This window comes from Nelusetta ayraudi, unplaced genomic scaffold (assembly GCF_046127955.1).
Source record: "Nelusetta ayraudi isolate G7.1 ecotype Tasmania unplaced genomic scaffold, CSIRO-AGI_Nayr_v1 ptg000019l, whole genome shotgun sequence".
In the NCBI taxonomy this organism is placed as follows: Eukaryota; Metazoa; Chordata; class Actinopteri; order Tetraodontiformes; family Monacanthidae; genus Nelusetta; species Nelusetta ayraudi.
The window spans coordinates 6,342,422-6,353,204 of record NW_027466069.1 but is presented as its reverse complement, the minus strand read 5'-3'; the positions used below and the strand labels follow the sequence as shown (position 1 = coordinate 6,353,204).

The 10,783-nt window shown below is 45.5% G+C and overlaps 1 protein-coding gene across 2 annotated transcripts; it reads left to right on the top strand.

Moving 5' to 3' along the window:
* The first annotated feature begins 36 nt into the window (after positions 1-36).
* Positions 37-10,733, top strand: LOC142888387 (interleukin-17 receptor D). 2 transcript variants are annotated; one of them, XM_076026632.1, is made up of 12 exons: positions 37-239; positions 5,651-5,735; positions 6,777-6,935; positions 7,299-7,417; positions 8,159-8,282; positions 8,403-8,441; positions 8,563-8,708; positions 8,816-8,890; positions 9,075-9,141; positions 9,228-9,365; positions 9,482-9,690; positions 9,825-10,733. In XM_076026632.1, the coding sequence occupies exons 1-12, from the start codon at positions 120-122 to the stop codon at positions 10,362-10,364; spliced, it is 1,821 nt and encodes a 606-aa protein (XP_075882747.1). In that variant the 5' UTR covers positions 37-119; the 3' UTR covers positions 10,365-10,733. The 2 variants fall into 2 exon arrangements, with proteins under 2 accessions (XP_075882747.1, XP_075882746.1); XM_076026631.1 differs by having other exon boundaries at positions 8,123-8,282.
* Positions 10,734-10,783: the final 50 nt, after the last annotated feature.

Genomic DNA, 10,783 nt, shown 5'->3' with positions numbered 1-10,783 from the left:
CTCTCTCCCTCCCTCTCTCTCTCTCTTCAGTGTGCGCGCGTGTGTTTGTGTGTATTCCTCCCGAGTGTCCGGTTCTCCTCCGCACCTGGAGCAATGCAGTTATTCCTCTACTAGCAGCAATGTGGGCTCTGCTCTGGTTCTGGTCCCTGCTGCCGCTGGTCCAGCTGGTCTGGGCTGGAGATGGTGCCGCAGCTTCCGCCGTCTTTCCACAGGAGTGCAGCCTGGACTGCATACAGCAGGTAGGCAGTGTGTGTGTGTGTGTGTGTGTGTGTGTGTGTGTGTGTGTGTGTGTGTGTGTGTGTGTGTGGGCTGCATTTCAGCCGAGTCTCCTGTTTTTCTCAGTTTCGCCTTTGGAATTTGTGTTTCGTGTCTTTGGGATTAGCCGTGCGCGGGTAGCAAAGCGAGACCCGGAGCCCTCAGGTCCACAGGTGAGCAGCTGGTTCGGACTCTGACGAGCCGATTCCCTCCCTGAGGGCTCGCTGGAAACTCTTCATTAAGTGCGTGCCAAACGTCAGAAAAAGGTTCAGAACCGGCGCAAAGTCACCGAATGTTAACGATGATGCAGGCGAGTCGATCACCATCTGAACACATTCTGCAACATAACGAGGAGATTTAAGAAGAGCTGCTGCTTTGCTATTTACATTATTGTTTTTTCTCATTCAAGCGATAATAGAGGTTGAAGAGTTGCAATATGCTTTGTTAACGTTTTATTCATCATGTTTCATTTAGGATATTTTTTCTCATCTATTTTTGGGCCATTATTGAGACTTCATGAGGAGGAGAAACTATTATTATATATATATATATATATAAATATATATATATATATATACATATATATATATATATATATATATATATATATATATATATATATATATATATATTATTATTATTATTATTATTATTACTATTTTTTTTTGTTTTGTTTATATTGCTGGATTTTTGGGCACCAATTCATCCATGACAGTAGGAAATAACAGAGTAAACAGTTGTCATCATTGAGTATCTTTGCCTATTGAGATTTCTTTTTTCTAGACTTCAAATACATTAGAATTATGTAGCAACTTTGATCATCATCTTCAGTTACACATGTATATGTATACACATACACACATTTATTTATATATATATATGTATATATTTTTGTACATTTATGTATGTAGCATTAATTACATAATTATAAAGATATAAATTTCCCTGTTGCAACCATGCAGCACACACGAGAGTGAAATGTCAGGAATATTCAACTTCCACGTGTGGAGCTGAATTGCACAGTGATCACAAAGCTATTCTGTTTTATTGCTATTCTACTCTTAAATTTAATCTGGAAAGTTACCCACAATATATACTACACACGTGTTGCTCTTACACCAGCCCCCCTTTATTTTCTCTCCCTCTGAGAAATTCATTCATACGAAGGCTGGTTTTAATAGCGGGTCTATAAATTTCAGACGCGGTTACAGTGTTTGAAGTGTTTTTTGTTTTTCATTCATTTTAATGCGCAAAGGAAATTATGATTGTTGTATGATGAAAAGAACCTCACTCAACCACTCACTTGCTCAACAGAATAAAGAGATGGGGCTCATATGGCAACACTTTGGGGTCAAAAACTAGTTTTCGACACCTCTTGACGGCTCGTCAAGGGGGGAAAAAAAAGCAATTAAATCTCCACTTTTCCCATTTTTCCTTCGGCACAACATTTTTTTCTTCCGTCATTGTGGTTGATTTATACCCACTTGTTGACGTGCCACAGAGTCTTTCCAAAGGGCTGCCGGTGGAACCCCTAGAATTTGGGGAAAGCGGTTCTGTTGCACCAGACACCGGCTTCCTTTTCACAAGGATTTACAGCGACAATTATGGGATTCAAACCGTTCTAAACATGTCCCAGAGTGTGTCGAGGCCGCGTGCGCCTTGAAGCACTTTCCAAAATCTCTCACACACACACACACACACACACGGCTTCTGTCCTCTTTTCGATTTTCATTCTAGTTTTCCATTGGTTTGTTGTTCTTAGACATGAATGCGATGTCATTCAGGCAAAAATCTGACCTTGGAGCTGAATGGAATGCATCATTTGATGGAAGGTGAAGATAATGTAAGATGATATCTAGCATGATCTTAAATCACCCTTATCTTAAATCTTAAAGCGACAGCTGGCCCAGACTGTTGGGACTTTGCAACTTTGCTAAGCTCTCTTTGTTTTATGGTTATGAAACAAAGAGAGGGGATTGGAGGGGGCGTGTCCCCGGCGGTGCTTTGATGTTGGTCTTGTTGTTCGTGGAGTCGTCGCATTCCACGTTGGTGAGCAGTTACCAACCACATGACCGCTGCGTTGTTTTTGTTTTTTTGACTTCCTGAGATGGAGAGACAGAGGTGTGGATTCATATGGTTACCTTGAGTAGTAGTTATAGTTTTGCCAAAAAAGGAATCCTGAGTCTGAATCCTTGCAGGCTTCAGACCGTGACTGTGTCTTTTTAGGTCAATCGCACCGGAGGACAGAAGATTTGCGAGTGTTGTCACACTTCCAGATGGGATCAAACTCAGAGGGGGTTGGGGAAGGATTCCTTCTGGCCTGGTCAGGAATGTATTTTCCAAACATTTGCAAGTTAATGGAAGGGGGTGAGGGGGATTATTAGCAAAGATCTCGCTAGACGTCGACGAGACGTTGGCCGCACGAGCCTGCACCTTCCAGCTCGTCTCCTCTCTGAATCGAGCCAGGGGGTCGGAACCTGGGAGCCCGAGTTGCGTGCGAGTCGCTGCAGAGTGTCAGGCCATAAAGCATTTCGGGATACCGTAAGTCCACCTGACAGCTTTAACTGCCTTGTGGGAATCCAAATACCTTTGTCTTCGTGCCTGTGGCAGGCGCAGTCCTCAGCCGTCATCTCCGCACCTGTTTGTCCGGTCTGTGAACCAGTGGGGCCAGTCGGCTAATTGCAGGTGTTGAAACTCACCGTTTCTACGAAATAATGCCCCATTTCAAGTGCAGAGTGCAGAGGAGCTACTCCTGCTGCTGTTCTTCTCCCGGACATGATTAGTTGTTGTTCTTCTCCCAGTCCTCAGCTGCTCTTCTCTCGGGCCTTTAGCTGTTCTCCTAGATTTTAGCTGTTCCCTCTGACATTCAACTGCTCCCCCCCCCCAGTCCTCAGCTTTTCTCCTGAAACTTCTTCGAACATACCCGAGCGTTGTTCTTCCAGACATTTAGCTGATCTTTAGCTGTTCTTCTCCCGGACATGATTAGTTGTTTTTCTTCTCCCAGTCCTCAGCTGCTCTTCTCTCGGGCCTTTAGCTGTTCTCCTAGATTTTAGCTGTTCCCTCTGACATTCAACTGCTCTTCCCCCCCGAGTCCTCAGCTGTTCTTCTCCCCAGACTTTTAGCTGTTCATCTGTCTGGCCTCAGCTGTTCTCCTGAAACTTCTTCGAACATACCCGAGCGTTGTTCTTCCAGACATTTAGCTGATCTGTAGCTGTTCTTCTCGCAGACCTCCGGCAAAGAATACTTTGAACCAGCGCCTGAAGTGAAGGAATTATTTTAAATGTCGTAAATGGCTTAACTGAGTGATGGCGCCGATCACGTATTTTCTGAACAACCATCAATCGGTCTCTAAACTTTTTGTGACTTGTGAGCTTCTTGTCTTTTCGCGTTCATTGTAAACTCCTCATCAAAAATACTAAAATGTCATTGGCAATAGTTTTTACTATCAAGACATTGCCTTCTGAGACTTCTCCATGAAACATCTGATCACATGCTGCAGAAACACCATTGAATCAACCGACTACTGTGTGGGATCGACAAAGTCTGTCAAGGAAAGAAGATTTGTAGGGATCGACCTGTTCTAACCCCGGTACGCACATCCTTCTCTTCAGGAGGGAATCATGTCAGGATATTCTTTCTACAGCTGGCCCATGAATCTGCCCCCCACCAAAGAACCCAACATCAACCCCCAAACCCTGTCATTGTAAGATCTCCATGCCAGAATCAACTTTGCATACGTTGTATTTTCATACAACAATGGGCCAAATTGAATTTATGCATTTTCGGCTATCACCACTTTCCTTTCAAGGCAACTTTCAACTTAAAACCACTTTTGTCAACAAAGAAAAAAAAAACAGTTGTGATTTAGTGGCCCTGACAGTGCTGTCAAGGTCCATTTAGCATTTCAGCTATTGCTCAAATTATGTGCAGATGTTGGGGAAACCAAAGACATTTTGCTTTGATCCATGCTTGTTATGACGTTCCCCAAAGGTACAATTTGTTTTTTTGTGGATTAAGGAGTGTTTGGCAGAGCTTCTTAGGATGCACTCAATATTTAAAAGTGTGCGTCTGTGCAGCACACGTTGCAGCAGCTCGTTAGGGGCTGTAATTAATAACATTTCTCTCTTCATTAATATGATCGTAATGAAGATACTCTCATCTCTCATCTTAATGATTGTAGCACCTGCACACTTGGAGAAGTTCGGGAAAACATGCTAGCGTAATTAGCTGGTTCTTGGGTAATGTCGTTCCGACCCACTGGCGCTCTCATGCTTGCTAGCTGGGAAAAAAATGGAAAAGAATAATGTAATTTAGCTTTTATGTTGCATACACTAATGGCGGACTTGGACGTACATAAGAATCCTCGCTCGAGTCCAACCATGACGGCAGCTAGCGTGCTTCCTGTATACGCCTTGCATCTCAGCGTGGTCAATGGACCGCTAGGCCTGTCTTTAATTTTCTCTGCTGGAGAAATCAGGTCATCGCACCTCCTTCCTGTTCTTTGAACCTTCACTATGCGGTGACTAATAATCGGTTTACCCTTTGTAGGGCCATTGTTGGACTGATAAAACAAAACAATAAAATCTTTGTTGGTTGGTCATCATTCCTTGTCGCCGCAGCAGCCTTAAGCAATAAATAATTTACAAAATAAATCACGCTAAACTTGGTGGTCGGGGCGTCCTGGTCCGCCGCAACAATTCACACAGATTGTCTGTCCCGCCGCCGTCTCTCTCGAGTTTATCTTCTCTTACAACCATCTCGTCCTCTCGTTTTGCAGCTATTGCAGTCGACTCACTGGGACCTGTTGCACGTTGTCACTTTCAGTTGCTTGACAGCGTGTTACTTAATCTTATCTACCATCTAATACTACTTCTCTAGTCCATAGATCCATTTCTTATCAAAAACGTTTACTCAATCCCCTCCAGTCACTTTGAAGTAAACTAACCTCCGCTGTTCAAGGTAGTTGTTTTCCCCCTCATACATGCACACGTGTAGTTTGACAAGCTGTCTTCGAGTTCAAGAGTCTAGGGAATCACAAGAGCATTAGAATCCGATAGAGGAGGAAAACAAAAGTATTCTGTTTCTCTTGCTCGCACACAACTGTCAGAATGTGATATATCTTTTGTCGTCTGGCTCCAATTCCCGTGAACAATGGAATTCGTGGAGCGTCTCACACACACACACGACCACATTGTAAACAGGTACTGCAGCTTACTTAAAGGCCCAAACTTTCTCTCTGGGAGTTTACCCTGAAGCCAACACTGTCCAGAAGAATCTCAAGCACCTCAACACACCTGAACGTCTCAGGTGTGTCGTTCCCGTAGAACGGACAGCGTTTACAAGCGTCACTGCCCGTGGATGTGATGAAAGTGAAAAACTGTTCCCCTCTTTGCAGGGAGGTCCTGGATGTGAGTACTGCAGGATAACCAAGGAGGACATCAAAGAGGCTCTGGGTTTTCGCGCCATCGGCCCGTTTGGAAGTAAGTCCAATTCTGGCAGCTGACAATGAGCTGATGATTGTTTCAGCAACACAGCGCAAACATGGGTTGGTGGGGCAACGGAGGGGGGGCGGCCTTGTTGTTGACTCTCACCTGATGAGCTGACGCCTCCTTGTTTGCCCTTCACCTCAGCGTGTTGACACAAGTCGACAGAGAAAATGCCAGCACTTGTCAAAATGTCGGGCTAGTGACGAGTGCGTGTGCCGTAGCGGCAAAGAAAAAAAGTTCAACAAGGATCTAACAGCTGATCCCACATCCACCACATCTGTGGTTTCACTGGCCACTCAGCAAGAAGTTGGATTTCCTGCCAAAATATTGAAAAAAAAGAATTGCTCAGGCGACACGTTGGCGCAGTGTTTGGCAGTGTCGCCTCACAGCAAGGAGATTGTGGGTTCGATTCTGGGGCTGGGACCTCTCTGTGTGGAGTTTGCATGGTCTCCCTGTGTCTGCGTGAGTTCCTCCAGGTTCTCCAGCTTCCGCCCACAGTCCAAAAACATGCACGTGAGGCGAATTTGGAACTCTAAATTGTCCGTAAGTGCGTATTTGAGAGCTAATGGTTGTTTGCCTCTATGTGGCCATGCGATGAACTGGCAACTTGTCCAGGGTGTCACCATGCCTGGATGGATGGAATTTCTTAAATTCAACGTGCTCAGAAATGGTTGAACGGGCTTCAATGTCGATGAATTTTTAAATGCTGCCTGCTTGCAGTAGAGCTCAACCCACATCCTGGTGAACAAACATCAGGGGCCAAACTGGTTGACTCACGCCATGCTTTTGAAACTTTGCACAATTGCGCAAAAACGTTCTCGCTATGTTGTAGTAGTTTGTTGGGTTTGTACTTTGTACCATTGTAAACGATCAGAAGGTAGTTTCAATTTCCCTTCAGTACAATGAACACAAGCTCAAAGAGGAATGAGAGGAAAATTTGACACCAAGACTATTGGAACATTTGACTGGATTGAAGGTGTAGCCAACGATTTTCTAGCGCAGTGAATTGAATGTTTCAGTTTATTCGCTCCCCAGGTTGTGTCCCGTGGCCGTGTTTCGATTTGCTCGGCAAGGAGGACCCAAAGATCTGTCAGCATTATGTCCAGGCGCCGAATGACGTGAAGGTGGAATTTGTGCACGAGTTGAACCCCGAGACGGACACCGTCGTCGTCTCCTGGAGGCCCAGTTACTACGGTGAGATGATCCACAGATCACCCGGAGGCGACCCTGTGGTTCTGCGTGCACTTTGATGCGTAAAAAGGCTATGGTTTCCATTGACAAATGGAAGTACGGCTGTCAGTGAGTGGGGTGGTGGGGACTGGGTTGTACAAGGCAGGATAATTGTTAATCTTGAAGCAGTTTGGTCGTCTTCGTAGCACATGAAGCTTTTTCTTCCCTCTCCCTCCCTTCTCCTCTTGAGTTGGTGCATTTTGTCCCTGTGACTCACCTCTCTCATGGCTCCCAACCGCTGGAGAGGCTCTGAAGAACTGCTGAGGGAACCACTGGGCGTGGTGTAACCGTGCGCCTGTTGTTGTTGTTTTTTTACTCCCTTCACAGGTATCGCCTTCCTGCGAGGCTTCCAGGTGTCCCTGCAGGCTCTGGGAGGCTCCGCCACCGCCTGTCAGCTTCTCCTGTTTCACCGAAACGTCTCGCTGCCGGCGTCACACGCTCAGACGGTGGGAACGGCGTCCGGTCGTTAGTGTTGTTGTATGTCACCATGTTTAGGATTTTCTTATTTTATTTATATGTATATATATATGTATATATATATGTATATATGTATATATATATATATATATATATATATATATATATATATATATATATATATACATATATAAATATATATATACATATATATATATATATGTATGTATATATGTATATATATATACATATACATATATATGTAATGTATATGTGTATATGTATATATGTATATATATGTATATATGTATATATGTATATATATATATACATATATAAATGTATATATATAAGTATATATATATGTATGTATATGTATATATGTATATATGTATATATGTATATATATATATGTATACATATATATATATATATATATATATATATATATATATATATACATATATATATATATATATATATATATATATGTATAGGAATGTCACAAAAAAATCTGATATGTTAATAAAAAAAATCATATATATGTATATGCATACAGTATATGAGAGAGAGAGAGAGAGGGCACATTTAGCCCTCTGTTTACATCCTGCTGCTGAAACTGAGTTGATCACTAACCTGACCGAGGCGCCCCTTTGTGACATCGCAAAAGTTTTGTTTTTGTTTCGTTTTTTTTAAATATTGGGTATCTGGATTCATCAGCGCTGTGCATCCAGATCCTGTGGCCGGCACTGACAGGCTGCTGTCTGCAGGTGTACAAGTCGGACCCGTTCCCCGGCCTCCCCCTGGGGTCCCAGTACGCCGTCACTGTCATGGCCCTGCCGGTGCCCGAGGAGTGGGAGAGGTTCTACCGCAGCGAGATCTTCTCCACACGCTGTAAGGCTGCAAGACAGCTCGTGTGTGCACGCCCATGGGCGCACACACACACACACACACACACACACACACACACACACATAGCCTGATGTAACTTCTTCCCACTTGCTGGTGTTGCAGCGTGTGCAGAGAAGAATGGTCTGGAGCAGTGCAAGAGAGGTGAGGATGGAAAGAAAAAAACTGCTCTATCATCATCTTCATCATCATCATCATCACCCACCAACAGGGGGGGGCTTCTTCTTTAAACTTCAGTTTCTCTGTCTTCTCGCTGCGCCTGCAGACTGGTACCCACAGCATGTGGAGGTCCGGCAGGAAGGGACCAGCATCACCGTGACCTTTAACCTGGCTCCTCCCAACCTGGGCATCACCAGCTACTTCTCGCTGTGTGTCGGCAGCGGCAGTAAGAAATACATGGACATCACGCCGGTGAGCCCCTCTGGCCTGCTGTTCACACACACTATCTCTCTCTCCCAGTGACGTCTGCTGCTAAGGCGAACAATTTTATTTGCATTAAGTGACTTTTATTTCCACAGAATTCCTCCAAAAACAAAACCCACCACAGCTACCAACTCTGCGACCTTCAGGAAGGCACTAATTACACTTGTGAGGTAAATATAAAATCAGAGATTGAAATAAAGCCATAATCACAGGAGGTTTTTAGAGTAAAAAAAAAAAAGCCTACATACAAAAAAATTATATTTACTGTTCTACTGCCACCAAGTGGCCAGTAAATGTATGCCTTCTGTTTGAGTTGATGTTTGCCATCTCGTTGTGTCATCTCTCCTCCAACAGATTGCTGCTAATGAAATAGATGCTGTGAGGAAAACCTTCAACATTCAGCTCGTGCACATTCAGAGAGGTGGGTGACCTCCACGACCCCTATTGTGCTTGTTTTGTTCCAAAGTGAACCTGGAATTACCTTGGCTCATTCTGCTCCTTCCTCAGACCAGCCGTCAGTCACTCCATCCCTGACGCTGCTGCTCCCGCTGTGTCTGGCCGTGGCGGCCATCTTCACCGTCCTCCTGGCCGCCCTCTCCAGATGGGGGCCCGGGATGCACGTCAGGAAACTTTTCATCAAGCCAGGTGCCCCAAAAAGAACAAAAAAAACCCCAAACAATCCAAACAAACCCCACAAAAATCACACAAAGATCAAATATCACAGACGCTTCTTTTTTTTCTTTACCTCTTTGGTGCCGCAGCTCTGATTTCGCCGTCACCGGCGCAGTGTGACTTCCACCAAGGCCAGGAGAGCGGCGCCACCCTCAACGGGGAAGCAGTGGCGTTGCCCAGAGGGAACATGACGGCGCCTCCTCGGCTTCTGATTTGCTACAGCAGTCGGGACGGACCCGCCCACGTCAAGGCGGTCATGCAGTTGGGGGCTTTCATACAGCAGCACATGGCGACCCAGGTGGGTGGCTAGCTGGGTAGCTAGCTGGGTGGCTAGCTGGGTGGCTGGGAGGGTCAGAGTTCGTGATGTAATCCACTGTTAAATCAAGTCCTAGGTCCTGATCTTGGTGGTGAAAACGTGTTTTCCCTCCGCAGGTGCTCCTGGACGTGTGGGACTCTCTGAGCGTGGCGAGGGAGGGCGTCATGTCCTGGTACTGCCGCCAGATCCGCGAGTGTGACTTCATCCTGGTGGTCTGTTCTCGGGGCCTCAGCCGCGGACTGGCGCCTCCCGCAGGCCGAGACGAGGAGGAAGACGAGGACGCAGGCGGCAGGGGGCGGGACTTCGGACCCTCCTTGGCCTGCAACGGCGCCGTGCGGCTCATTGGCGAGGAGGTGGGCCGGGCCAAGGCCAGGGGCCGCGACCTCTCCAAGTACATGGCGGCTATTTTCGAGCACTCTGAAGAAGGGGACATCCCCGCCGAGCTGAGGCTGGTTCCTCACTACCAGCTGATGTGCGACCTGCCGCTGCTCTTCTCGCACCTGCACGCCGTGGCGCTGCACCGGCCGGGCGGTTACCTGAAGATCAACCACATCTCGGACGAAGGCTTCGCACAGCTGCCGGCCGGAGCGGCGCTGCAGTTGGCGGTCTACGAAGCCGGGGTGGAACTGAGTGCCAAGGGCCACGGAGGGGATTGAAAAAAAAAACAAAAAACTTTGCATACTCTCAGCATCATACACACTATTTTTGTTTGTTTGTTTTTTTTGTACCATTATGAAGCACTCTGACCCTGTTTTCACTTTTGAAAAGCAAAAGCAGTCATTATTGAAGTTGACTATTGAAGTATTCCTTGAGAATGTTTGCCTTGAAGTACTTATTTGACATTGTATACTTGCATGTTTTAGAGCCACGCTTACTTTATTTATACACGTGCATGTCATATATTGGATGTATAGGTCCCATCATTTTACTTTTTGGATGTGTTTGTGTCTTTGTGCATTTTTTCTTAATGCTATGTTGCCAAACACATTGATTTTTGTAATATTCTTTTAATAAAAGCTGTTGGAAAACAAGTTGCCTGTTGCTCATAAAATGTGTGATGGAGTGATGCTGCAGA

What these genes read in the sequence shown, in the direction of transcription:
- LOC142888387 (XM_076026631.1), top strand. Translation starts at nt 120, where the DNA reads ATGTGGGCTCTGCTCTGGTTCTGGTCCCTGCTGCCGCTGGTCCAGCTG. An exon ending in CGGCGTCACACGCTCAGACG is followed by an intron (nt 7,418 to 8,122) that starts GTGGGAACGGCG and finishes CTGTGCATCCAG; the next exon opens with ATCCTGTGGCCGGCACTGAC. An exon ending in GCTCGTGCACATTCAGAGAG is followed by an intron (nt 9,142 to 9,227) that starts GTGGGTGACCTC and finishes CTCCTTCCTCAG; the next exon opens with ACCAGCCGTCAGTCACTCCA.